General features: G+C 57.1%; 1 protein-coding gene across 1 annotated transcript; it reads left to right on the top strand.

Moving 5' to 3' along the window:
• PPM1F (protein phosphatase, Mg2+/Mn2+ dependent 1F) lies at window positions 1–26686 on the top strand. The gene is made up of 8 exons (XM_025857289.2): window positions 1–65; window positions 6753–6999; window positions 11681–11829; window positions 16766–16968; window positions 17593–17781; window positions 19424–19567; window positions 21291–21384; window positions 22557–26686. The coding sequence occupies exons 2-8, from the start codon at window positions 6803–6805 to the stop codon at window positions 22907–22909; spliced, it is 1329 nt and encodes a 442-aa protein (XP_025713074.1). The 5' UTR covers window positions 1–65; window positions 6753–6802; the 3' UTR covers window positions 22910–26686.
• Window positions 26687–27808: the final 1122 nt, after the last annotated feature.

The following is a 27808-nucleotide window of genomic DNA, read 5'->3' as shown; positions in this document are numbered from 1 at the left end:
GGGGACGGGAAGTGGGCGGGGCCGGCCGGGAGCGGCTCGAGGGGCCCGGAGTGGCGGAGTAGCAGGTGAGGCCCTGGGGGTCCCGGGGGTGAGGAAGCCCGGGGCATGGGACCGGGGGGCTGACCGCGCTGGAGTGAGGCTCAGGTGGGGACCTGAGGCGTATAAGGAAGAAACGGGGCGCTGAGGAACCGGAGGGTGTGGAAAAGGGGGGCTGGGGAGGCAGGGAGGCCGAAATGGGAAGACCCAAGGGGTTCAGGGGCCGAGTGGGGGGCTGAAGAGCGGAGGGGAGCAATTGAAGATCTGAGGAGCCCGAGGCAGAGAATTGAAGGGCCAGGGAGGCAAGGGTGCAGACCTGGGGGGCCAGGGGCCGGCGGGGGTGTGGCCAAGCCAAAGGCCAGGTGGGAACCAAGGGCGGTGAAGCAGAATGGATGCCGAGGGGTGACGTGCCCCCATTTGCCCGTGGCCGAGCCCCTGTTCTTAGGAGCATCTGGGCCGGGCCCACTGCTCCGACCTCTATCCCACCAGCCCCTGCACCTTTGCCGGTCCACATCTCTGCCCACGTGCCCTTACCCCATGGCCTGCCCCCATCCGTGGCCCTCGTCCAAGTGATTAAGCGAGTGTTTTAGTGAAAGCGAATGCTTGGGCTGCCGCACTTTCAGCCCTAGGTGTGTGAGATAGAAATCTCAGGCAGGGAGGTGATGGACTCCACCGCTGGGAGCTGTGTGACCTCAGGCGAGCCTCTTAACCTCTTTGCTGCAGGGAGGGAGAAATGGCACCTGATTGTAGGGATTTTAATGCAGGGCCTAACACATAGCCAGGACTAGTTGATGGTGATGGACTCCTCCCCCACAGCCTTCCACCCAGCGGGACACATGGCCTGAGTGACACATGTCCTCATGGTATTTCCTGGGGCAAGTCCTGTGGGCCTAGCTGTACTCCCACCATGGGAGATAGAATGTAAGGCCAGTACTCTGAGGTCATCTCTAGCACACTTCTGGCCTTTTTTTTTTTTTTTTTTAAGATTTATTTATTTCAGAGAGAGAGAGAGAGAAAAACCCCAGCAGACTCCCCGCTGAGCATAGACCCCCCAGCTCTGATCTCACAACCCCGAGATCACGACCCCAGCCGAAACCAAGAGTCAGTTGCTCAACTGACTGCGCCACGAGGCGCCCCTCACTCCTGGCCTTTATGCCCATATCTGGCCCTATTGTCACATCTCAGTCTTTTCCTCCTATAACCAAACTGGAAGTGACAAAAGGCATCAGAAGACCTCATGTGAGTCCGGGTTTGCCATTTCCTACCTGTGTGACCCTAGGCGGGTAGCTTACCCTCCCCGAGCCTGTTTCTTCATCCGCAATGTGGCCTGACAGCCTGTACTTCTGGGAGTAGTTGTGCAAGAGGTAACAAAACAAATACCACTTTGAATACCACTTTGAAAGCTGTAAACCTCCATACAAGTTCATTTGTAGAATTCCTTTGAGATACTGCCTGCGGCCATCCCTGTCTTTAAAACCTTTCTCCTCCGATCACTGTTCTCCACAGACTATCTTGACTTCCTCTTGGAAGGTGCCAGGCGTCAGGCTGCTTATCCCAGCCCACACCACCCACTGGCAGGGGCAGAAGGCAGCCCCCGTCTTCCCTCCACCATCACACTGGCCAGACACCATATGCACAGAGGGCCGGGCTAATGCCTGAGAGGACAGGGGTGGGCTTCCTGACTCAGGGAACATCTAGTGAGAAAGTCAAGCCTGTAGACTTGCACCGAACCACAGCAATGTGAATGTACTTAATGCCACCGAACTGGAGATGGAAAAATGGGCAGAACGATAAATTACGTGTCACGTGTATTTTGCCATACATTTTTTTTTAAAAGAAAAAAGATACGTGTGTAGGAAAAGCTCTGGAAAATTGATGCCATATTCTTCGCAGTGGTTACTTATGAACAAAGAAATAAGGTTCTCCATTTACAGAGAAGTTTTTAAGAAGGAAGGCAATACTGTTGTAATGATGATGCAGTTTCCTTTCTTAAGGATTGCTGTTTTTTGCTGTGCTCCTGGGTTCTGAAGTCGAGCAGGACTCTGAACAAATATTTTGTCCCTACCACCTAGAAAAAGGCAGTTGGGGTGCTCGGGTGGCTCAATCAGTTAAGCGGCCAGCTCTGGATTTCGGCTCGGGTCATGATCTCAGTCCTGGGGTTGAGCCCTGGGTTGGGCTCTGCACTCAGCGGGGAGACTGCTTGAGGATTCTCTCTCACTCTCTCCCTCTCCCCCTCCACCCGCTCATGCACGCGCTCTCTCTAAAATAAATAAATGAATCTTTTTTAAAAAAATCAAGAAAAAGGCAGTTGTACAAATGTGCGTTAGTTGAGCTTATGAGTCAAAACCGATAAACTAGAGGAAAATAACTATTTTTTCTTTGGGATCTAGCACATGGAAGACAGTGTGCTGGACCCCAGAGGTGTGACAGCTCAGCAGAACTTGGATCGGGGGGGGCGGGGGGAGCAAAATGGAATACCACAAGGCAAGGCACAGGAGCACAGAGGTGAGGAGCAGGAACAGGGTGATGGGCATAGAGATGAAAGAAGAGGCCACGAGAGACTGAATTCCCAGGCTGGTGACCAGTGAGGGGTTGGCGGGTGACTCCCCAGCGTGAACCCCACCGAGGGACTTTGAACGAGTTGCTTGGTTCTTTTGCTGTACCCGCCCCGCCACCTGCACCTGTCATGACCCCCACGTGGGGGTAATGACAACAGGTTGCTGGGAGGTGGAAAGAGACGCAGCAGGAGGAGTGCCTTGGACGCTGGCAGCCGAGGGCCCCTGGAGGGTATTGCCTGGCAGCTGATGAGCAGTGCAGAGAGGCAGCATTCTGGGAGCCGGGAGTCCCCGGTCCCTGAGCCACGTTTGGCCAGTCTGGTGGAGGCCGGTGACAAGGGGGCTGGCAGCCCAGTGTTCCTCCCCTGCCCACCCCCGGTCCTTGATGATTCACCCAGACTCAACAAGTCCCCCTCCCCACCCCAGCACCCCTCAGCACTGCATCTAGCTGGACACCCTGCACCCAGCTCTGCCTCATCTCCCACCACCTTATCCTGCTTTCTACCCCTGAGACCCTGTCCACCCCCGTTGGGCCGGCAAGAGCTCAGGACCACGGCACGGTCCCCTGCCCCTCCTGGCACCGGGGCTGTCGGGAGCCGGGGGGGGGGGGGGGGGTTGCTTTTGCCTTGGGAATCCCTCCCTCCTGCGCGCTTCCTGCCTTTATCTGTAGGCCCGGGGCTCCTGGGAGCGGGATTGTTTTGCTCCTCTCTGTATAGCCTATATCACAGATTCAGAGTTTGTTGGAAAAAAGAAGGGCAAGGAAGGAACTTACCCTTTTTTTTTTTTAAAGATTTTATTTATTTATTTGAGAGAGAGAGAAAGCACATGAGAGGAGGGAGGGTCAGAGAGAGAAGCAGACTCCCTGCTGAGCCGGGAGCCAGATGCGGGACTCAATCCTGAGACTCCAGAATCATGACCGGAGCCAAAGGCAGTCTCTTAAACAACTGAGCCACCCAGGAGCCCTGGAAGGAACTTACTCTTGTCTTTTTCCCCAGCTGGACCCCAGAGAAGGAAAGCCATGTCCTGGTTCCTCTCCTTGCCTCTCGCCTCAGCCTGCTGATGTAGAAACCAGCCTGTTTGGTCCTCAGCCGGCAGGATGGCTCTGGGCCACCCGCCTGTCTAGCAAAGGAGGGTGGCTGGCACAGGCCCTGAGGATAAGGCAGCCCACACCCGGGCAGATGCAGGCCAGGCATGCACACAAGCACTGTCACGCCCGCGCCGCCTGCCCTCTCCCTCCCTCCCCCCGCCTCGTGCCCTCCTCCCCCAACCCTACTCAGCAGGCATGTCACAGGCTGCCCTCGGGGCCTGTGCCCAACCCTGGGCACGGGTCAGTGGGCACGGGGCAGAGTACCGAGGCAGCAATGCGGAGAGGAGGGGCCCGACCCCCAGGGAAAGGGGCAGACTCGGGGGGGATGGGGGGAGCCCCAGGCACAGAAAACAGCATCCCGAGGAGGTACCCGCATTCCAAAATGCCGAGCAGATGCCACCAGCAAGTGAGGACGCAGGCGAAGCGTCTTGCATTCTGTGCTTTATGCTGGGGGCCAGGGTTTCTCAAGCAGGGCCCTCCTGTGCACTCTGGGGAGGTTGGTGAGCCAGCCCTCCTCTCATTTAGGTCCCGATCATAGACTTAACACGGGAGCGCGTGCACCGCCGAAGATTTCAGCATCTGTAGAGCATTATTTCTGGGCTCGGACTGGGCTCAGGACTCACAGGGAGCCAGGCGGCATTTCCCGACCCCAGGGGCGCCGGGTGTTGCTCGAGGGCAGCTCTGCATTACTCACATTTCTCTCCCCTAAGCAACAGGCCAGAGCTATTCCCTAGCAGAGGAGGTGGCTTGGCCTCTTTCTCTGCCGACGGGTGTCGGAGCCTGCTGGGAAATTCACGCCATCTTCTTCTTGTTTTTCTCTGGCTTGCTTCTTGGGCAGCCTGCCTTCTCCCCAGGTGATCCTTACCACCCCCGGGGAGGCTCCCAGCCTTTTCGGATCTCCCCATTTCACCAAGCCTTACCCTTGTGGTTATGATTCGGTTGTCCAACCTGCTCTTGTCCTAATTTCTGCTTCTTTATTTTAGCCTCTTTATCTTTTGACCTGTTCACCTTTTGTAACCTGGGGCTGCAGGCCTTTACTTCTACTGATAAGTAAGCATGGAGGATAGCAGTGATTTTAAATCTGTCCCCATAACCTTCCCTCATGAGTGCCCTAATTTCTGTATTATTTCTGTGTCTGCTTTAAAAAGTCAACTTTTGACAGGGCCCTGAAAGAGGTCTTGTGGGTTGGTTCGTTGGTTTGTTTTGCATTTACCCCCCCCTTGTCCTTGCAAGTCCTTCCCAGATTAGACATTTAACTTGCCCTTTCCCCTTCACCCCATGCTCTTCTTGTGGTTTTTTGTTTTGTTTTTTTTTTTTCTTTATTCTGCCACAGACTTGTGCTGAGTTAGTGGCTCTGGAAAAGGGCAGCCGTGCCCATGGGTGTGGGTGCTAGGCCGACTCTCACCCCTCCTCTCAGAGGCAGGGCCCTTCAGCCTCCAGTTTCCAACCCCTGTCCACTGCTGCCCTCCGGTAACGTCTGCAGGCATGAGGAATTACAGAAGAGTCTCTCCCATGCCTTCTCCCTGCCTGCGCTCATCACAACCGGGAAGGCCTCAGGGAGGGGATGGGCCGTGAAATTGCTCCCCACATTCTCCGCCTGCAACTTGGGATTGGACCCTCGAGTCAAGCTGTTACTGCTCCCAAAGCAAGCTTCCCAGTTGGGTGTCATGGAGGCCCTGGGGGTGCCCCAGCCCTGGGAAGGCTCAGACAGAACAGCTCCCAGCTGGAGGGGAATGGGCGAAACAAGGGCCTGTGCTCGGCGTTGGTGGCCAGTGGTGGCACATCTGGGTGTGGGGTAGGAAGTGGGGCCTAGAGAGCGAATGGGGGAGGGTGTATGCTAGAAGAGAGATGCTCTGGGACCATTTGGGTCTGGAGGGCTGAACAGGAGAGGTGGGAGTCCAGACGGATCGTGCAGGAGTCTGACAGACAGGCCTCCGCTGGCCCATGAACCCAGGGGGGCAGGGTGAGGGAAGAGGGTGGGCGGGTGGTGAGTGGAGGTCCTGAGCTGGGGGAGAGGAGCTGGAGGCCCACCTTGGGGAGGAGGATGGGGCGGGAGCCAGGTGTGAGTGAGGCTGTTGTGGGAGAAGAGCTGGGTGGGATGGTGATGAGTATGGGCTCCAGAATCCTTCCTCCACTCTCAAAGGGCTGCCCCTCTCCCAGCCTCAGTGTTCCCATCTGTGAAATGGGGGCTCGTCCTGGTTCCCAGGGTTGTTATGGGCAATGCACAGGGCCTGGCAGCTAGTAAGCCCTTAGCCTTCCTGAGGACGGGGGAGGAAGAGCCTGAGAGGTAGGAGCCAGTGCCCAGGGCAGTGGGGTCAGTGGCTTGGGCTGTCCCTGGTGCCTCTCCTTCAGCCGGGACTCAGGAGGCCCAGGACTCTTCCTGTTGGAGAGGACACATCACAGGTGTCCCCAGCTTTCCTGGCTTCTCTCCTGCCCACGCCCTGGGGTGCCCTGCAGCCTCTGGGGTCCCTTCCTATTCCCCCTCTTGTCCACATCCAAAACATCCCAGGACCAGCGCCGGCACCATCCAGGCCCTTCTTTTTCTTCCCTTGATAGGCATCCCTTCTCCCCACAAGGCTCACAGACGTGATGCCATCACTTCCTCACCTTCTGGCTGTTGAGGTCCCAGGGTCAGGTTGAGCCCCTTTACCTGCTGTGTTTTCCTGCCTCAGGGGCCTGGCCCTGGTGCCCCCCCTCCTGCCCACCTTTGTCTACGCCAGCCATCCCCTACCGGGAACATGCCTGCCTTCTCTGTCACTTCTCCTTCAGGGCATCCATGTGGCCTCTGATTCCAGCTCTGTCTCCTGAAGCCACTTCTCTTGGGCTTCCGAGTGCCCCCTCTTGAAGCTGTGTCAGGACACTGACCACGGTTGTTGCTTCCCCTTACTTGGGTCCCCTGAACTCTATGTGAGGCCAGTGGCCCTGCCGTTCTGCCTTGAGGCCCTGGGATTGGCGTGGCACCTGCTGCATGATGCTCCGAGGTGAAGGAGAGAAAGCAAGGCACCGCACACTCAGCATTGTGGGGTGAGGGCACCGATCCCCATGTGCTTTCTGACCCTCACGTCTCTCCTCAGAGTGAAGACCACCCGGAATCCCAGCAGAGACCTCCCGGGATGCTCTGGGCATGGCATCTGGAGCCCCCCAGCAGAGCAGCCAGTTGGCAGAGGAGATCCCAGGCTTCCTGGACGCCTTCCTCTGCGACTTCCCAGCGCCGCTGAGCCTAGAGAGCCCTGTGCCATGGAAGGTCCCGGGGACAGTGCTGAGTCAGGAGGAGGTGGAGGGTGAGCTGGCCGAGCTGGCGATGGGCTTCCTGAGCAGCAGGTAGGAGGCGGACCTGCCAGGAGGGGACAGCACGGGCTGGGAGCAAGGGGCTTGGCACGTGCCACCGGCTGAACTTGACCGTAGCTCCCGCTCACCCCACACACCCTGCCCCGTGCCGGTTATGCTCCCTAATGACATCCCCGTGACAGGGCCGCATCACTTCCCCAGGGCTGCCGTCACAAAGTAGCTCGGATTGTCTCATAGTTCTGGAGGCCGGAAGTCAAACATCAGGGTGTCAGCAGGGTCCTGCTCTCTCAAAGGGTGTGGAGAATTGGTTCCAGGCCTTTCTCTCAGCTGCCGGTGTTGCCAGCAGTCCTTGGGGTTCCTTGGCTTGTAGAGGCATCCCTGCAGCCCGGCCTTCTTGTCACATGGTGTCTGCCCCGTGCGTCTGTGTCTTCACGTGGCATTCCCTCCCTGTCTGGGTCTCTTCTCTTCTTGTAAGGACACTAGTCCTTTGAGATTGAGGGCCAGTATGACCTCATCTTACACCTGCAAAGACCCTAATTCCACATAAGGTCACATTCTGAGCAGGTTTGGACTTTTCAACATATCTTTTGGGGGGACACAGTCCAACCCATGACAGGCGCAGTCAATCCTGTTTCTGTCTCATTTCACAAATTGGGAGGCAGAGGCCTCAGGGTGGGGGCAGGGCCAGGCCATGTGCCCAGCCTAGTCAAATGACCCAAGAGGTGATGGTGCTGTCCCCTGTTCCCAGGCCAGGCAGCTGAGGCACAGAGGTGAGATTTGAAGGGAGAAAGCAATAGACACTAAAGGCTAACGGCCCATGCAGCGTCTGCGTGAACCTCATCCCTCCCCAGGGGCCGGGCCCACAGTCCCTAGTCACCGTGTCACCCCTAAAGTCGGACCACGGCCCCAGCCTCAGCATCCTGGCATTTTAGTGTCCCCAAGCGTGCTTCCTTTGTGACAGGTCAGCTCGATCCCTGCACACACCCCCTAAGGGCCTGCTTGCTAGGATCCAACAGAGTTAATGACTTTTTTTTTTTTTTTAAGATTTTATTTATTTATTTGAGAGAGAGAGAATGAGAGATAGCACGAGAGGGAAGAGGGTCAGAGGGAGAAGCAGACTCCCTGCTGAGCGGGGAGCCCGATGTGGGACTCGATCCCAGCACTCCAGGATCATGACCTGAGCCGAAGGCAGTCGCTTAACCAACTGAGCCACCCAGGCGCCCGAGTTAATGACTCTTATTCACCCCGTACAGTGTGGGAGCCTGGGTCACTGAGCGTGAAGGTCGGTGTGAGCTGGCCTGGTCCATCCTGACAGCCCCACGGCCCCACAGAGCTCAGGCGGACGTGCCCAGTGACCATGTCCCTTTAGGGTGTGGCATGTGCAGTGGGTGTTAACTGGCCTGTTTTGTTCTGCATTGAGGAAGTATTTTAGAGGCAGGTGGCATAAGGCGAGTCAGTGGAACAGAATAGGTCAGAGTTGCTGGATGTGGGGGAGGGGAGGGCTCCCAGGGCTCTGCCTTCCTCAGGGCCCGGGGCCGCAGGGTCTGTCCCACCAGCAGCCACTGGGCCTCCTGTGGGGGCTTTAGGGGCGGTGGGAGGAATTGCAGGCCGGGGAGGATTGGTGCCCGTCTGCCCCTGCGCGCGAGCCCAGAGCCCGGGGAGAGTGAAAACACCCAGCACAGAGCCTGCTGTGTCGGAGATGACCTGTCCCCGGGGAGAGAGAGGAAGTGACCTGGGGACGGAGGCAGGAGAGCCCAAGGCTGGTGGCTCAGAGTCAGAAGAGGGCAAGCTGGGCACCTGGGTGGCTCAGATGGTTAGGCATCTGCCTTCGGCTCAGGTCATGATCTCAGGGTGCTGGGATCGAGCCCCGTGTCAGGCTCCCTGCTCAGTGGGGAGCCTGCTTCTCCCTCTCCTGCTGCTGCTCCCCCTGCTTGTGCTCTTTTGCTCTGTCAAATAAATAAAAAAACTCTTAAAAAAAAAAAAAAAACTTAACTGCATCATAGCAATAACAATTAAAAAAAAAAAAAAAGAAGAGGGCAAGCTATAGGGCCAAGCCTGGGAGGGCCACCAGGGTGAGCAGTCAGTCCACCGGTGGGGGGAGGAGAGGGCACAGAGGAGGGCCCTGCCCAGAGGGGCAGGATCCCAGAAGGTGGGGCTGGTTTTGCTCCATGGAAGTGGAGATGGAAGCAGGTGAGGAAGAGGAGGGTGGCCAAGCAGGAGCAGGTAACCGGCCCTCCTGCCCAGGGAGGGCCCTGAGCTGGAGAAGTCGGGGGTCTGACTAGAGGGGTCTGCTGGGTGCAGGGCCTTGGGGCTGAGCGGGTTTCAATTATGTTGGAGGGCAGGTGTCTAGGCTACGTGTAGGAGAAAAGCAGGACTTGCCTGAGGTGACGGGGTTGCCCCGTGAGGCCCTGATGGCAGGCCCTGGGCTCAGGCGTTGAATAGGCGCCCCGTTAATTAGCAGGATGGCGGAGCAGGCCTGAGTCTATTAGCCATGAGGGAGAGGCCAAGGGCCATGGCCCCCATCAACTTCCTAACGCATCCATCTTAAAACACCTTTAAAACATAATATTTTAAAGTCATGTATTTTCTATTCATCTTGATGGATTTGTTTTTAGTTCCTTTGGTTCTTTTCGCGTATTTCTTCCCCGTGCAGCATGGTGTTCACACGTGTGATCACATGTTGTCTACTCTGGGTCTGTCAGGAGCACCCCCACAGACGTTCCTCGCAGCTCCCGGGCTGCTTCCCATCCCTGCGGCGCACGGGGCCCCAAGCATAGTGGCGCACGGTGTTTTCTCAGGTTGTAAATGGTGTCTTCCATGAGACTGTTGGGAAGTCAGATCACCAAGTTCAAGGGTGCAGTGATTTACATCCTGTCTTCCTCCTTGTTGTGAGCGGTTCTGTGTCCCATCTCAGGTCCCCGAGCAAAGCACACCTTATGCTATAATTATTCTTCTGCATTTTCATCTCGGCTGCTACGCTACAAACTTGAAAACCCCAGAGCAGGTGAAACTAGAGTGTTTCTTGGGTACCTGGGCCTTGCACCCACCTTCTGTTCACTGCAGCATCTTCTGGAGTCTTTAGGAGCCCTGACTGCTGCAGGGCCTGAGTGCCTGGAGGGTGTATGGGGGGTGGGGGGGGGGAGCCCTGGATGGGGAGGGAGGGCGCATCCAGGAAGCGAGGCCTATGGCCTGAGGCCAGGCATTGTCTGTGTTCCCCAGGCCGGAAGCTGCTTCCTGGCCCCAGTGACCTTTGCAGGCCTGCAGGAATCCATGGCACCACCTCCCCAGGAGCAAAGAGAACAGTGCCCCTTCTCCCTGCTGTGAAAAAGGAAAACCCAAGTGGTTAGCAGGAAATCCCCAAATGGCAGGGGAACTCATTTCTCATGTCTTGGCTGGTTGTTTTTCAAAGGCAGTTCCAGAGGCCTCTCCCCTGAGTCACCCTCTCATTTTAAAAAATCAGATTCATCCCTGTAAATTCCTGAGACCATCTATAGACACACCGTGGATGCCCAGCCCCCAAAGGGAAGTGACCCATTTGCCTGGCTGTTGGGAGGTCCTTGTCCTCAGGGAAAAGCCAGGTGTGTCTGCCCAGTGGAGAATCACTGGCTACCCTGGGCGTGGGCCCCCAGCCCTTGAGGACAGACACATTGTCTGGCCTATGAAGGGTTCCCGCTGGTGGGGAGGCAGATTCTGGGGTCTGGATGCATTGAGAGGTACAGGGGCAGCAGAGGAATGGACCCCTTATGCGCCGGGGAGCCAGGGAGGGCTTTCCATGGATGTGGTGTGGGAAGGACTGCAGGCCAAGCAGCTTAAACACAAAAATGTGTTGTCTCAGAGTTTTGGAGGCTGGAAGTCCAAGATCAGGGTGTCAGTAGGGCTGGTTCCTTCTGGTGATTTCTGGCTCATCACCCCAGCTTCTGCCTTCATCTTCACATACAGTTCCCCCTGTGTGCATCTGTGTCTGAATGTCCCCCTTTAAAAAAAAAGAGAGACTTTATTTATTTATTTATTTATTTATTTATTTATTTATTTATTTGTCAAAAGCGTGCCCAAGTAGGGGAGGGGCAGAGGGAGAAGCAGACTCCCCACTGAGCAGGGAGCCCGATGCAGGGCTCGATCCCAGGACCCCGCGATCATGGCCTGAGCCGAAGGCAGGCGCTTAGCTGACTGAGCCACCCAGGCATCCCCTGAATGTCCCCTTTTTATAAGGACACCGGTGTTCCTGGATTAGGGACCCACCCTCCTCCTATACAACCTCACTGCAACTAATTGCATCTGTTTCTAAATCAGGTCACATTGTGAGGCACTGGCTGCTAGAACTTCAACATACGAATTTTGAGGGACACAATTCAACCCATAAGACTCCTGACGCTCTAGAGGGCCCCACCTGGTATTGGTGGCCAGGAGCTGTCATCAGGCTGGACATTGGGCAGTGTGTGCGGCCCGGCCACAGGGGCCAGCAGACACCTCTTCTCCCCGCCACCAGCCCCCACCCACGTTCGGTGTAGCTCAGGACCTGTCCCATCCAGCTCCCCAAGGCCCCAGAGGCCGATCTGCTTGCCGCCACACGCTGTGGCACAAGCAGTCATCGCTTCCTCTGGGAGGGCATTCCTGAGGAGAAAGGGGGTCTCCATCTGGAGCATTCGGGGAGGCACTGGGATATTAGCTTCTGCTGAGGTGCCAGCCCCACTTCACTCCTTGTTCCTGTCCCCAGGAGCGCCCCGCCAACACTTGCTGCATCTCTGGCCCACGAGGCAGTTTCCCGGCTGCTACAGACGGACCTTTCTGAGTTCAGGAAGTTGCCCGGGCAGGAGGAGGAGGAAGAGGAAGATGACGACAAGGAAGAGAAGGCCCCTGTGACCTGTGAGTTCTCTTCCCTCTCTGGCCCGGAGGCTTAGCAGGCGACAGACTCACCCGCCAGACGAGGCACCTGGCAGGGGTGGGGGTGAGGGGGTGGTGCCTTTCCCGGTTTGCTGGTGGAAGGGCAGTCGTGGGCAGCACGTGGCTGAGGGCCACGGAAGGGCAGCGGCCATGCATGCTCCTGACGGTGCGGTGGGGTCAGGATGCAGAGAGAGCGCCCGCTCCAGCATCAGGTCGGCAGGGGGAGCGCAGCCGCCGTCTCCCTGAGCTTCCGAACCACCCAGGAGATGAATAATGCTTTTCCCGTTCTACATGGGAGGAAGCTGAGGTGGCACCTCGGTCGCCCACTTGCTCTTCTGCCTCAGCTGACACTGCCTCAGGGTGGTGTGGGAGTCAGGAGGGTGACGTGTGCGCGGCTCCTGGGGGCGGCTTCAGGGTCCAGCTGGTAGAAAATGCCAGCACTTGGGCCTGTTGCCTGGGCTGGTCCAACTCGGGACCCCGTCAGATGGAGGCTCCACGGCGTCTGAGAGCTAGCTTGGGGAGGGGCCGAAGGGGCCTGTGGGTCGGCCTCCTTCTGAGATACTGGTTAGCAGGGCGCACCCTGAGCCACCCGGCACAGCCAGGGGAACCCAGAAATGGGCAGTGAACCTCTTCATAAAAAGCCAGGGCTCTTACTTTGCATATCTTTCTTTTACTTTCCTAATACAGTAGGCCCCCCTCATCCAAGGCGGCTACATTTTAAGACCCCCAGGGCATGCCTGAAACTGCAGATCGTACCAAACCCTATATATACTGCATTTTTTCCCTATACACGCATACCTGTAATAAACTTTAATTTATAAACTAAGCACAGTAAGAGATTAGCAATGACTGATACTAAAATAGAACAGTTATAACGATGTACTGTAATAAAAGTGATATGAAGGTGGTCCTCCTCTCTCTCTCTCTCTCGGTATCCTAGTGTACAGTATTCCCCCTTTTTCTGGTGATGGTGTGTGATGGTAAAATGCCTGCGTGATAAGATGAAGTGAGGTGAGTGACGCAGGCATGACAGTGTAGCTTTGGGCTACTGTGGACCTTCTGGCAAAACAAACGGGATGACCCCGTTTCCAGACCACAGTTGACCGCCTGTACCCGAAACCACGGAATGCGAAATTGTGGATCCGGGGGGACTACTATATAATTTATTGATTTGGTCTCTTTATATTTTGCATATGATTACTTCCATCTTGTCCCATATTTGTTATCTATGTTCCTTTAAGCTTAGCCCGAGAGCGAGCCGTGAGGGCAAAGCAAGGAAGGGGGGGGCGGGGCAGAGAAAGAAGACAAACCCACGCGGCCCTTCGCTTCAGCACATGCTGAGTTCTTGTCCGTGTCCCCGGCCTTTTCCGTGGCTCCCTGCCCACATTCCATCCCAGCACAGCCTCGCATTCCTGCCTGGGAGGTGCGGGAGACAGTGGCCCACAGTGACAGGCAGCCATTGTCCGTAGAGCCCCACAAAGGGAGCGCGCCGCCCCCGAGTCCCGGCGGGAAACCAGCGCCACCTGCTGGCGGGAAGGCCCCGGGCGGTGGCTGACACCCGCAGAGCCCTGCCCCTGGGGGCTCCTGCAGGCCAGGGAACGGGGGAGGAAACCACCGCCTGCCGCCGCCCTCCGTACAGGCCTGGGCTCGCAGCCTTGATCAGCCGTCCCTGTCACTGAAGCAGAACATAGTTAAGTCTATCATCTCGAAGCCCTTCTTGCAAAATTCGCTTCCCGGCAGGTGACACAAGCACCACTGCTCAAGGACAGAGATATAACTAAGACCTCTCTGTGGCTGGATCATGTGGAAACACCAGCCGGCCCCTCTCCAGTGGGCTGGTCCTGTGGGCGCCAGGATGAGGCCCTCAGCCTGGAAAGCAGGCGTCTCCTGCCGGCGGCATCAGGAGTCAGTGAGCGGACAATTCTCCCGTTGGCTTATCCGTTGCTTATCATTGTCAGTGGTAATTGCCTTTGCTCAAGCCAAAATTCAAGTTCAAACGTGTTGACGGAAATGGTAGCACAACCTAAGGCAAGAGAGTACTCGGCGCCCTGTGCCTCCCTGGGTGTCTAGGCCTAATAAAAGCAGAGCCCAGGGCTCCTGGGTAGCTCAGTTGGTTAAGCATCTGCCTTCAGCTCAGGTTGTGATCCTGGGGTCCTGGGATCGAGCCCCGAATCAGGCTCCTTTCTCTGCGGGGAGCCTGCTTCTCCCTCTGCCAGTCGTCCCCCCTGCTTGTGCTCTCTCTCTGTCTGACAAATAAATAAATACAATAAAATAAAATAAAAAAGCAGAGCCCAGAGGGAGAGGGAAGGAGCTCAGCGGCCCAGATGGTCTTCTGAACACAGCTGTCTACAGCGGAGGGGAGGCTAGGGAGGCAGTGCTGTGCGGTCCAGCAGAACGACTTGTTGGCAGGGGATGCACTGGGCCAAGCTCATGTGGACCTGTCTTTCCGGAGCTGAGCCTTCCTCTACCCACAGCCCCTCAGGCCAGCCCGCCTGGTCTCCCACTTCTTGCCAAACACCTGAATGGCACCTGTGTCCTGGGTGTGCTGGCGGTGGCCAGTTCTAGACACACACACACACCCCGCCTTCACGTTTGGATTCCCTCAACATGTCTTCCATGACCTCTCGTCCTCACAGATCCTCTCTGCCTTCCCTGGCCTCTGCCCTTCTCTTTTTCTTCTGCGGCCTTCACCTTTGGGCAGGAGCTCTTCCTTCTCCAACACCTCCCCCCACCCCGAGTCCTTCAAGTGTGACCTGCGACTCTCCTCAGAGTCTGCCCTTGAACACCCCTCCGAGGAGACGGGCCCTGACTCACCTGTGCCAGCTTCATGCACCCTGGCCAGCAAGAGTCCCAGGAGGGTTTTGTGTGTGGAAATGACCTGAGCCTCTGAGGCACACCACCTGAGGATTCTTTGGGACCTGTCCGTTGTTAGTTCCTTGTTAAGCTTTTCTTTAGAAGGCAGTGTGGGTAGGATTTTGGTGTGTGTGTGTGTGTGTGTGTGTGTGTGTGTTGTAGGGGGGGCTGTTACCTGTTGTCGCATAACAAATTCCTCCTGAAATTTAGTGGCTTAAAACAAACATTTATTATCCCATAGTTTCTGTGGGTCTGGAATTTGACCCACAGCTGCTGAGCTGGTGGTTCTGGCCCAGGGTCTCTCATGGGATCGTGGTCCTGAGCCTGTGGCCAGTGGGGCGGAGTTTCCATTTCCAAGGGGTTCGGTCACTTGGCTGTTAGCAGGCGGCCTCAGTCCCTCCCCGTGTGGACCCTCCACGGGGCTGCTTGGGTGTCCTCACACCGTGGCAGCTGCTTCCCTCGGGGCCAGTGACTCACCAGGAGACGGAGAGAGACAGACAGAGACAGACAGGGAGGGAGAGAGAGTGTGCCTGGTGGGAGCCACAGTGCCTCTTAGGAAGCAGTTCATGGTCACTTCCAGACGATTCTGTTTATTAGGAGCGGGTCCCTAAGGCCCATGCTCAAGGGGAGGGAACTGGGCTCCCAATCAGGCATCAAAGAATAATGGACATATTTTGAAACCATCACCTGGGGCTAACACTTGTCATGGAAAATTGAGAAAATACCAAAAAAGTGTTCTTAAGAAAAAACATCACCTGTAGAGCCACGCCTGCAGACACCCACTGCTGACATTTTGATTGTATGGTTTTCCTGCCTTCAAATTTCTGGTCCAAGCAGTTGAAGGCCTTTTCAGGTCCTCATGATCAAACTGTGTGTGGGATTTTCTGTTCTCCTTTTTTTGTGACATTTTTTCCTTAATGTTTTTTTCGTTAATATTATGACATAGCATTTTACATGCTCATGCACTCTTTAGAAGTCCATTTTTGTTTTACCCTTTAATTTTTTTCCATTAAACTTTGAGATAACTGTAGGCTCTCGTGCTGTTGAAAGAAATAACACAGAGGGATTCTATGTATCCTTTACCCAGTTCCCCCAACGGTAATGTCTTAAAAAACTATAGTAAATTATCACGACCAGGATCTTGACATAGTCAAAATACAGAACAGTTTCATCCTACAAGGATCCCTCATGTTATCCTTTGTGGTCACCCTGATGCCCCATGCTCCTGTCCCTAACCCTGACAACCGTTAATCTTCTCTATTTCTGTAATTCTGTCGTTTCAAGAATGCCTAGAAGTGGAATCATAGAGTACATAACTTTTGGGGATAGGCTTTTTCACTCCACATCACTCTGGGGAGATTCATCTGAGTTTCTGTAACGCGCCAGGAGCTCACTTGCTCCTTCCTTCCCTCCTTCCTTCCGTGAGTAGTAGTCGGTGGCATGATGTACCGAAGTTTACCTGCTCACAGGTTGAAAAACTGGACCATTTCCAGTTTTTGCCTATTACAGGTGAAGCTGCTGTGAACCCTGGGGCACGCAGGGTTTTGTGCGCATGCCATCCTAATTTCTCTGGGATAAATGCCCAGGGGTGCAGTTGCTGGGCAGTGTGGCGGTTGCGTGTTTAGTTGTGAAAATCATGTTTAATAGCAGCTTAATTCTTCATCAAAAAAATAGACCATAATTTACTCTGTCACTGGATACCTATTGCTTCTAATTAATGTGCAATTATAAATGATTTTATACTTTGTCCTGAAATTATCTTTGCGTTTCTGGCTGTTTCCTTGGGGTGGGCTGCCATGAGTGGAGTTGCTCACTGTGGGACGGGAGGCTCCTTCCTGTGCATATTGCCCAAGCAGACATCGCTGGGTGTCCATGACACAGGCTGTCACGCATAGTTTAACTGGGCTGGGGGGCTCGGAATGCCCCCGGGGCTGATGGGTTGGTGGGGCCTGTGCAGGCTTGTGGGGGGCACTGTTGGAGAGCTGCAGGGGCCCCGGGGAAGGGAGGCAGGCAGGTCAAGTGGAGCCCAGCTGCTTCCCTAACAGTCCTCTGTCATGCGCATCAGTGCTGGATGCCAAGGGCCTGGCGTGGAGTTTCTTTAACCGGCTCTGGGAAGTATGCAGCCAGTGGCAGAAGCAGGTGCCCTTGACCGCCCAGCTTCCTCAGCGGCAATGGCTGGTCTCCATGCATGCCATCCGGAATACCCGCCGCAAGATGGAGGACCGGCACGTGTGCCTTCCCACCTTCAACCAGCTCTTCGGCCTGTCCGTGAGTGCTCCACCTGCAGTGCTCCTCCTCCCAGACCCCAGTCAGAACAGCCACGGAGGCCTTGTGTAGGGGGTGGGTGGGGGCCACCTGGGCTTCCGAGCAGAGCGGCCAGCCAGAGCCGAGGCAGGAGTGATGCCTGTCGTTGTGCTCTGAAGGGGGCAAGGCCAAGCATGTCACAGGGAGGCTCAGAGGACCGATTCATTGACCAAGCACTTCTGGGTCACTTTGCTTTCCCAGCTAAGGGACTGAGGAAAGGGAATGCTCTGCCTGAGCCTGTTAGAAGGGGAGGCCCCAGGAGTCATGTTCGCCCCAGACTCACGGTTGCTGAGCCCTGCTTTGTCTCAGGCACCAGGAGCCTCCTGGTACATCTTCCCTCATTTTATACTCCAGCAACTCGTAACAGAAGGTGAACCGAGGCTCTGGAGGCTTGTCCTTTCCTTTTCCAAGTCTTGCTGCTCCTAAGTGCTTGAGTCAGGATGACCTACCTGATGTCCAAGGCCATGCCGATTCTCCCAGACCCACCCCAGTCCGCGCCTGGGCTCCAGCCCCAGACGAGAGCCTCTGGCTAGGTGACAGCGTGGGTCAGGGCGAGGTCGGTGTGACTCCCGCTGCACTCCCCACCAGGACCCCGTGGACCGAGCCTACTTCGCTGTGTTTGATGGTCACGGAGGGGTGGATGCCGCACGGTACGCCGCCGTGCACGTGCACAGCAACGTTGCCCGCCGGCCTGAGCTGCCCACAGACCCCGCCGGAGCCCTCAGAGAAGCCTTCCGGCGCACCGATGAGATGTTTCTCTGGAAAGCCAAGCGAGAGGTGAGAACCGGTAAATGGGCCTTGCATGCAGTGTGTGGGCCAACAGCCGTTCACATCAGAGAGGCTGGCCCTGGCCGAGGGAGAGAAATCAGAGCACTTGGTGGTGTCAGAAGGTCCCCACTAAACTCTACTGGCCATCATGTGACTGCATTCTTAGTACAGGGAGGCTGGCTTTTTTTCATTTGAATAAAGGCAACATGAAGCTTCCCTGGCCCCGCAGTAGCATAGACCTGCCCCACTCTGGTGGGGGTGCAGGTTTCCCAGGGAAGGCAGCTGTTGTAAAATGCGCCCAGGATTCTGTTTTGCTCAGGTATGGCAAGATGACAGGCACAGAGGCCACCTTGAAAGAGGAGTTTGATTACTTCCAGTGCCCAAGAGGAGGCCCCAGGGTTGGTCCGGAGGCAGAGGAAGGGAGCACCGCATGGCGAAGCCTTCAGGTGGCCTCACACCAAGGCCTGGGCGAGGCAGGGTGAGGCAGGGCAGGCACATCAGGGCAAGTGGAGGATTGGATGGTTTGAATGACCTGGTTGGGCTCTGGGCTACCCGGGCTGCCCCCAGCCATCCAGGCCAGGGGAAAGAGCCTGGCAGGAGACACAGGACGCGGCTGAGGACACGGGTTCAGACCAGCTGGCTCGTGCAAGAAGTTTGTGCGCCCGGGGGAGACATATGCTATCTTTAGGGACCAGCCGTGCTGGAAGGGGCATTCGCTCCATGATTAGCAAGTACCCCAATTTGTCAGAGCATCCGAAAATAGGGGCGCCCAACTGGCTCTGACGGAAGCGCATGGGACTCTTGATCTCAGGGTTGTGAGTTTGAGCCCCATGTTGTGTGTAGAGATTACTTAAAAATTTTAAAAATCTTCCAAAAATATTTTTTTAAGAAAAGATCAAAAAACCCATGATTAATACACGGCCCCCTCTCCCCTTGCTCACCTGGGCAGGGTCTTGGCAGGCTGCTGGTGCCCGCTGGGCGTGTTCTCTCCTCCGGAATCGTAGCCATGTAGGGATCGGGCACTTGTTTCTGGAAGAACACATCCAACCCCTCCTCTGTGAACTTCCCACCCACTGAACCTTACCTGTAGAACTTCCATGGGGCCCTCCCAGCAGCCCTGGCAGGTAGCTACTAAAATTGTGTCCATTTTAGACATCGGGAAACTGAGGCCCAGAGGGCTTAACGGATCTGCCCCAGTTGACATGGCTCATCGGGAGACTCGGAAGGGGGTACAGCGTCATCAGACACTCTGAGCACAGACCCCAGCGGAAATCAGCAAAGCCAGACCTTGCATCTTAACGGAAAACCGTATAGCATCCAGAACTGTCACGTGGGAGCCCGATGAAAAACTGACATGCCTCAGCCCCCGGGCCACCTCCCAAAGTAATGGTTCCCTGAAGCAGGTGTTCAAATTAGGTTATTATTAGTTTAAGGTAGCTTTATTGACATAATTGACCCATAACAGATTGCATGTATTACACGCGTACAATGTACAGTTGGTTCAATAACACATAAAGTGTGCAGTTGGATAGGTTTTGACATTTGTCTACAGCTGTGTAACCCTCACCACAGTGATGGACATAGCTTTTACCTGGCTGAGCACTGTTCCAGGAGTCGGTCAGCCTGGACGGGCGTCCCTCTTTCCCTGCAGCGGCTGCAGAGCGGCACCACGGGGGTGTGTGCGCTCATCGCAGGAAAGACCCTGCACGTCGCCTGGCTTGGGGACTCCCAGGTCATCCTGGTGCAGCAGGGACAGGTGGTGAAGCTGATGGAACCTCACAGACCTGAGCGACAGGTAAGGGCCCCCTTCCTCTGTGCCTGGGACATCCCCAGCCCCTGTCACGCTGCACCGTGCAGGATAGCGGATGGTCAGGTGGGCAACAAAGTAAGAGGAGCCCTGGACCACCTTCCCAGGGAGCTCCTGGTGTTCCTCCAGAGGGAGGGCCCTTGTGACTCGAGTGGCCGGGGTTGAGGGCGGGGCGTCTCCGAAAGCTTGGGGCGTTAGCCATTACGGACTTGAGGCCGAGCACCTTCTCAACCACTGAAGATCATTTACATTGCCTTTCTGGAGAGCCCTTCCTTCTTGTCCTTGGCTCATTGGTCTCCTGCTATTGTCCTTATCAATTTGTAGGTCAGCTCCTTGTCTGCAGGGCGATTTGCAAATAGCCCGCCGCTTTGTCTATGTTTATGGGCTTTTGCCTTGTAGACACTTTGGTTTTTGTGTAACTGAATGGAGCTGTCCTTTCTTGGTTTCTAGATTTGGAAAGCACTGCAGGGAGTGTCAGGCAGTGATCACCACAACAGCGGGGAGGGACAGCATTCCTTGGCCTCACCTCCTACGTAAGCTCTCCCGGGAGTACAGAGGAGAGGACTGAGGCTCAGGTCAAGTAACTTGCCCAGAGCACACAGCTGAGAAATGGCAGCTGTCCCGGGTCCCTCCACCGCCACTGCAGCACTGGGCCATTTGGCATCTGCTCCCTGGTGGACCGTCCTGCCCCAGGACGGGCAGTCGGCTGAAATGCGGTCTAAGTCAGGACTAGATGCGAGCCTCTAGGTTCCTGCCCGCCCGTGTCCCCGCAAGCTTGCTGTCCCGCGCCACCTCTGCGGCCCAGCAGGGACTTTCCGGGCAGCCTTTCCCGGAGCCCTGCCACGTGGCACCGTGGCAAAGAGCACAGCCAGCCTGCGTATCTACCTGCCTCTCCCCAGACCCTTCTGAGTCTCTCTCTCCCCTCCACCTGCGAATTCCTTCCTCCTCCTTCCCTGCCCACGTTCATGATCCTTTTTGTCTTTTTCTGGCACTGCTCAACACCACGGTGGCCTCTCAGGTCCAGAGGGAGCCGTGCCAACAGGTCAGGGCTCCTGCAAACCTTCCAAGTCCCACTGCCGCCGCCTCTGCAGGGAACCGTGTGGGTGGCCCAGCCTTTGGTATGGGTGTGCCCCCTCCCTCCCGCCCTGCAGCGGGTCTGTATGTGCACAGAGCGTCTCCGGGTGGAAGGGCCCACATCCATGGTCCCAGAGAGAGGGGACTGGCCTATCCAGCGGACAGTGTCCTGTGGGGGCATGGGAAGTTCCCAGCTGAGAAAGCTGGTACCCTGGGGCCCAACATGGCGGTGCTGCTTTCACTTCTTGGGAGGAGGGGGAGCAGGGGGCCTTTGAGAAAGGACAAGGCCTTGTTGAGGTTTCATCCAGGCCTGCCAGGTGGCCACACACAGCACAGGCTTGCTCTCACCCCAGCGGCTTGCGAGGAGGGGACAGTATCCCAGAGTGAAAGGTGAGGCAGCGGGGGGTCAGTGGCCACAGCTGGTCTGGCTGTGTCTGCAGTGCAGCTGAGGTGGCCCTGCCTGCATTCAGAGGAGGACGTGCAGGTTCTTCATGGTTTCTCGCTGTTCTCCTGATGCCTCCTCTGGGTGTCATTCCCGGGCTGTGGTCACAGCTCAGTGTCGGAAACCAATGCATCTGCGCTCGCGCAGCCTTGCCAGGCACCCTGCCCCGGCCCCCACTCTGGCTGTCCCCCACAGGACGAGAAGGAACGCATCGAGGCACTGGGCGGCTTCGTGTCTCACATGGACTGCTGGAGAGTCAACGGGACCCTGGCCGTGTCCAGAGCCATCGGTAAGGAGGCAAGGGGCGGGGGACCAAGGCCTCTTGTCTGCGGCCCGAGGGTCACCCAACTGTTGGGGACAGCAGTGTCCAGTGCTGATGAAGCACCTGTGGGGCCGTGTAATCAGTCTGTGAAGGACCTCTGGTGAATTTAGATAGCCCACGTGCAACCACCTCAGAGACTTCCATCTCTCACGAATAATCCCAGTTTAAGTTGTATGCGATTATCTCCTCGTTAAAACAGTTCCCCAGAAAAAACCTACTAGGAGACCCTTGGATAGCTACTATCTGTGCTGGAAGGTCATTTTCAAATAGTCCATAAATGAAGATTATCGATTATCCTCCCCCCATTCATGCTGATTCTTTTCTCCATCTTAAAAAAAAAAAAAAAAAAAGACCCCTATTCTTCCACAATCCTATTTTGTCAGCATCCTGCTGCCGCTGGGCCTCAGGCTGGGGCTCGGCAGCCACACCTCTCCTTCCAGGTACCTAGACACCACTCTGTTCCTGCTGAACCCCACAATGTGGCACCTTCTCCCTGCTGCTGCCGCCACCGTAGGGCCTCTGGACACACTAAGGTGGGGAGGTGGCGGTGGCGGAGCTCTCCAAGCAGAGGCTCCTTCCACAGAGGGGAACACCCTGGGCAGGTCCATGTCAGGAAGCGGCGTGGGCTGGTGCGCCCTCGGAGGGCAGGAGTGGAAGGCGGGGGACCCGCGGGCCTGGGCAGGGTGTGAGGAGGGGGCGGTGGGTTCCAGTCGCACTTTGAAAGTAAAGCCAGCAGGACTGGCTAGTGGATTGGATGTGGGGTCCCACAGAGAGGGTCCTGAGGGGAAGGGAACCTGCAGACCTGAGCACAAGGAAGGAAAAGTGAGGTCCTCCGCCTCAGCTCTCCCCCGTCTCCGACTCCGGGCCAGGCTCCACTGGCAGTGAAGAGGCTGTTTGTCGAGCTGACCTCTGGCCTGACTGGGCCCTAACTCGGCCCTCTGGGACACCAGAATAAGTCAGCCACATCGCCCTCTCTTTATTTTCTTCATAGCCCTTAGCACTGTGTGAAATTACCAAATTTCACCAGTGAGCACGGGTGCCAGAGGGGGGTGGCCGTGGTGAGGCCTGGGCCCGGCAGGTGGCCCTCGGCAACAGGCAGCCCGGCCCTCTGACGTGAGGCCCTTCTCTCCCTCGCGCAGGGGACGTGTTCCAGAAGCCCTACGTGTCAGGGGAGGCGGACTCGGCCTCTCGGAAGCTGACGGGCTCCGAGGACTACCTGCTGCTGGCCTGTGATGGCTTCTTCGACGTCGTCCCCCACCAGGAGGTCGCTGGCCTTGTCCAGAGCCACCTGGTCAGGCAGCAGGGCAGCGGGCTGCAGGTGGCCGAGGAGCTGGTGGCTGCAGCCCGGGAGCGGGGCTCCCACGACAACATCACGGTCATGGTGGTCTTCCTCAGGGACCCCCAAGACCTACTGAAGGGCGGGGCCCAGGGGGCAGGGCATGTGCCCTCTGGCCTCTCAGAGCCAGAGACCAACACTCCACAGAGAAGCTAGGAGGTGCAGGCCCCCTGCCCCCACCTCAGGCCCCTCCCCCTCGGATGCCTTAGGACCTGACCGGCGGAGGCGGTGGCGGTGGGCGGGCAGGTGTCCCCGTCACAGTGTTTTCCCAGGGCCCCGAGTCCCCTGTGCTGCTTGCATCAGTCCATCCTGGTGGCTGCAGAACTGCACGAGGGGGGGGGGGGTGGTATTTATGCCCTGCTCGTGCAGGCAGTGGGATGGCCCGGATCTCCAAAGGAGGCCTAGGGAGGAGACCTCACCAAAGAGATGACCTGGGAAGTGGATTAGCTTTTCTCCAGGCCCCGCTGGGTAGGGGGCAGGACCAGAGGCCACAGGCGCGGGCCGCAGTCGGACCAAAGACGCTGGGCACACGCCTGGGGCAACAGGGCACTGCATATGAGACCCTGGACAGACCCAGGGGCCATGGACATCTCCAGGTGTGTCCTGGGTGTCCGGCCCAGGTTTCTCATTGGCTCCTCACTGGCCACGGCTGGGAGGACTCATCTGTATAGATGCCCCTGGCTGGTCCTGGCCTGCCAAGCCGGCTTCCCAGAGTGGGGAAAACAGCCCCTTTGGGAAGGAGGGAGCATCAGGGATCTGTTCTGCGGTGGGTGCTCGGCGGCCCCCAGCCTCCCTGGTCCCCTCCCAGCGCGCACACACCCAGGGAGGGGAAGGTCAGAATGATGACACGTGTGTCTTTTGTTTGTGGTCTTTTTTTTCTCCCCAGGGAAGTCTAACTCAGAAGCAGTATTTCAGGTTTTTGTCTTTGTTTTGTCAGTGCCAAGTTGACCTGTTGTGTCATATAACTTAAGCAGAGCTTAGCTTTTATTTTATTCTTAGAAAACTTAAGTATTGATTTTTTTTTTTAGAAGAAACTTCTTTTGCAGTATTACTGAATTTTTTTTTCCCCTAAATCAGGATTGAAACAAAAACTTTTCCAGGTGGTGTTAATAAGCCATTCAAGTGCCTTAAACAGCTTTAGGTAGGGTTAGAACCACCGGGCCTGGACGGATTCTAACAGGCATGTTTCCGTTTTTACAGAAGCAGGATTTATTTTGTTATAGTGGCATGATTTTGGCTAGAATTCTTCCCAGACGAGTTCTTTCCACCTCTTGTGATTCCATTCGCTGCTGACAGCAGAGCAGCCCTGAAGAACATAGGCTGTGCTGTGTGGCCTGGGCCAGACGGCAGGGCTCCGGGAGATCAGGGCGACCACAGCCCCGCCAGCCTCCCTCCACGCCTGGGCCTTGCTGCTCATGTCTCTGGCCTGGTGCCCAGGCTGAGGGACTGAGCTCCATGAAGTGGGCTCCTCGTTTGACTGGAATGTCCTAGAATGTCTTGTGTTAGCAATCAAATTGGTTTCATTGGAAAACACGCTTAGAGTCCCCAGCAAGTCCGAGGGCAGCCTGAGGGCGTTGGGCTCTGTTTGGAGCCTATCCCGCCCACCCGCCCCACAGCCCCCAAAACCCCTCCTCCTGTCTCCCGCCTGCCACGGCTGCACCCTCTGCCATCTTGCTCTGACCACATGGGGGAGAGCTCTACATTCCCTAGCATGCTCTGGGCACATGAGGCTCGGGAGCCACGAAACTTGGGTGACTCGGGCTGCTCACATCCAGTGAGGCGAATATGGCATGGGTGTCCAGTTGGAAGTGGCAGGGCTGGGTGAAGAGTCCAGGCAGAGGTCAAGGGCCCAGAGAGAGGGGTCTCCGGTGGGAGGACCCAGGCCTACAGGTCTGGGAACGGCAGTGGGTGGCTTAGCTGAGGCTTCTGGAGAATGTCGCTGGGAGGTGGGCAGCAGGAGGAAGCTTGGCACCAGGTCCCCCAGGCTGGGAGGTCCTATGAGGGTACTCAGAATCCACCCGCAGTGGCTAGGCCCCAGCAAGGAGAGTGCAGGGAGGACCGTGATCCCAGTGCACAGGGGAGCCTAGGCGCCCCCCCCCCCGGACCCTGCAGCAGGAAGGGAGGGAGGCAGCTCAGGGCAGGCAGCGGGGCAGTGGGAGCTGCCCCCCGCAGGCTTAGCCTTTACTCCTCACTCCCACGACAGGGATGAGGGAGCCCATATGATGCAGCCGATGCCCTGCCCCAAGGCTCGATATGGAAGGCATCTTAAACATGGTCACTGCAATTCAGAGGTTTGGTGGGAGCCAACAGTGACCTAGAATTGCCCCACTTAATCTGAAGGCGTCGCTGCTTTCTAGGGGTCTGAAGCCCCCTCTTCGGCCCTTCCCCAGCGCAGGGCTGGTCAGAGGCAGCATGTGGGCCTGCCCTTCACCAGCGGCCTGGCTGCTCCCCGGCATGACCTTAGCAGAGGGTGGAAGCGTGGACTTCTGTTGTCCTCCTTTCTTTGCCAGTCGGATCCTGTGATTGCCACCAAGAGTGGGGCTTCCCCCGTGGAGTGTGGCTTTCACCGTGTGGTGGTCTGATTCACGCCCTGGCTCGAGGCTCCATCAGGAGATCTCTCCAGGCTTGCCCAGTGACCACCCCCGTCTGGCAGAGGCTTCTGCTGTCTGGTGCTGCTCATCTTTGCCTGGGGGCTGAGGGAGCCCTTCTTCCTCCTGCACAGACACCGGCTCTGTGCAAGCACCTAGGCATAGAGGCCTCTTCCCTCTTGACTGGGTCTGGACTGGGAGCCACTGGGTGTCTTCGGCCTCTGAAAGCCCTGGCCCCCCTCCTCTCCAGGCCACAGTCCTAAGAGGGCCCCAGGTCTGGAAGCCCCAATCCCCTTCTCAAATCCTCGCTTTGCCACTAGCTTGTTGTATGAGCTGAGCAAGTCATGGAGCCTCCCTGGCCTCAGTTTCTCCTCTCTAGGGCACAGGGTTGCACCAAAGCTGTGATTCTGGAGGTTCGGGGGCTACCCGAGGCAAGCCTGGTGCGTCCCAGGGAGCTGCTGCCCGTGCCACGAGAGCCCTCCCTGGCTGCTAGCAGGGAGGGGTGATGAAGTATTATTAGCGTCTATTCTTACAGTTAAGTGGGCTGGGAAAGAATGGAGCTGCAGATGCTAGGGTTGGGCCTTACATGGAACACAAAAGCTCAGAGCAGGCCCTGCTTTTACAGGTAGAGCTGACTGCAAGCCAGCAGGGGTGGGAGAAGCAGACAGGCTCGGCTCCCTCCCTCTGCATATGTGAGGCAAAAGGGAATGGAGAGGGGCAGGGTACAGCTGGGCTTTCCCTGACCTCGCACCCAGGACGAGGAAAGGGATGTGCTTTAGGGGGAACAGTGACAGGGGCAGGCCCCACTGGAGACGCACAAGCTCTCCGAGGTCCCGAGCCAGCCTTTGGCCGCAGCCCTCTCTCCCCCTACCCTCCCCAGCCGGCATGCGGCCCTCACCCCTTCCCGTGTCCCCTTGCAGGTGGCCCGGCTACCTCAGCAGTATTCCTGGGGCCTGGGGTACAGCTCCGCCGGTTCCTAGGCCTGACCCTGACAAGGGCTCAATGGAAACTTGCTGGGCCTATGCAAGATAAGCTGGTTTGGGTTTGATTCTGCCTGTCGCCCAAGGGAGGCAGCCCCAGGAGGCCTGTGCTTTTCGCCGAGGCTCCGCAGCTTTGCCAAATGCGCCGAGCTTTGCCATTCATGCGCCATGCCAGCCTTGCCAAGGGTTCATCTGTGCACATCTCATCAGGGCTCCTGGGAGAGGTGTTCTCCGCCAGAGGCGTCTCGTCCCGAGACGGGATGGCCATTTCCCCTGTCTGTAGGGACGAGTGCCAGGATGAGGGGGCCAGAAACTCGGTCTCCTCCCAGGGGTCACTAAGTGTCAATAAATCATGAGTTCTGAAACCCTGTCGCCTGAGTCTTGCCTTCTCTCACCCCTGAGCACCTGGTGCCCCTGAATGTCCAGGGTGCGTTTAGAAGCCGCCGGGGTGCTGGCGGCGGCGGGGGGCACCTGCCAAAGGCTAAAGCAGCAGACTAATTCGGGAGATTGCCTTGCCTTCTGGCCAGCCAGTCAGGCCTGGTTCTCTTCTCTGGGCTCCAAGCCCACAACTGTCCCTGCAGCACGAGGGCATGGGCCACTGTGAGCCTGTGCAGGGGCTGACAGGAGAGGGGTGAGGCCCCAGGGGGGCACCTCACAACATGGGAGCCCGGGGCAGCCGGGAGTGGCCCAGAGACACTGAGGATGGGGACGCTCCCAGCAAAACACTCAGATGGGAGAGGGCAGGCCAGCAGCTGCCTGGGGCTCTCTTGTGCTCCTGGCTGAACTCAGACTCCAGGGAAACAGGAAAACATCCAGAATGCCTCCATGCAAACACTGCTGAGCGATGACCCCAAAATGCTGCCCGAACTCCCCAAAATGTAAGGGAGGCACTTGGGTTAGTTGGGGCCAGCTAGCCAGATTGCTGCGTCCCTGCCCCCCTCCCCACCCCCCAGCCCTGCCCTGGATGCCAAGCCTTTGCCCACGTTCGGGCCTTGCCAGACCAGCTTCTGGTCCCTTCTCAAATCACCCTGAGAGCTTTCCGTGCCCCTCCCACTCCAGGCCTCATTGCAAGGGAGGCAGCTTTATCTGTCTCCAACATGTCACCGAGAGGGGGCTGGGGCTCCCAACCAGGCCCTGAGCACCACGCCCCCAGCCCCGCCCACTCACCCATCTGTCTTCCCCCTGCCAGGTCCTCTCCGCCTCCTTGGAAGCTCCCTGCAGAATCTGCCCAGCAGAACCTCGTTCTTAAGTATATGCTGTCTTGATTGTTCACAAACGAATTGCCTCATGTGTCTGAATCTCATTGCTATAGCCAGATGGTGGCTCCACACTGCCCCCCCTACCCCACTGTCACTGAGCTCTGAGTCCCAGAGAGCATCCTCTCTGGGGCCATTGGGGAGGGAGAGTGGGGGAAGGCCTGAGGGACCAGGCACCCAGGCAGGCAGGGACCGAGTGGTTTCTGGGGCAGCTGCGTGTCACTCCCCTGC

Source organism: Callorhinus ursinus, unplaced genomic scaffold, assembly GCF_003265705.2.
Source record: "Callorhinus ursinus isolate GAN/ISIS: 27379988/994484 unplaced genomic scaffold, GSC_fseal_2.0 scaffold110, whole genome shotgun sequence".
Lineage (NCBI taxonomy): Eukaryota > Metazoa > Chordata > Mammalia > Carnivora > Otariidae > Callorhinus > Callorhinus ursinus.
This window is presented reverse-complemented; position numbering and strand designations above follow the sequence as displayed.

Bases quoted from the DNA above. Each gene is read 5' to 3' on its own strand.
- PPM1F (XM_025857289.2), top strand. From the start codon at position 6,803: ATGGCATCTGGAGCCCCCCAGCAGAGCAGCCAGTTGGCAGAGGAGATC. The intron at 16,969-17,592 runs GTGAGTGCTCCA...ACTCCCCACCAG, and splicing joins ACCAGCTCTTCGGCCTGTCC to GACCCCGTGGACCGAGCCTA. The intron at 21,385-22,556 runs GTAAGGAGGCAA...TCCCTCGCGCAG, and splicing joins GGCCGTGTCCAGAGCCATCG to GGGACGTGTTCCAGAAGCCC.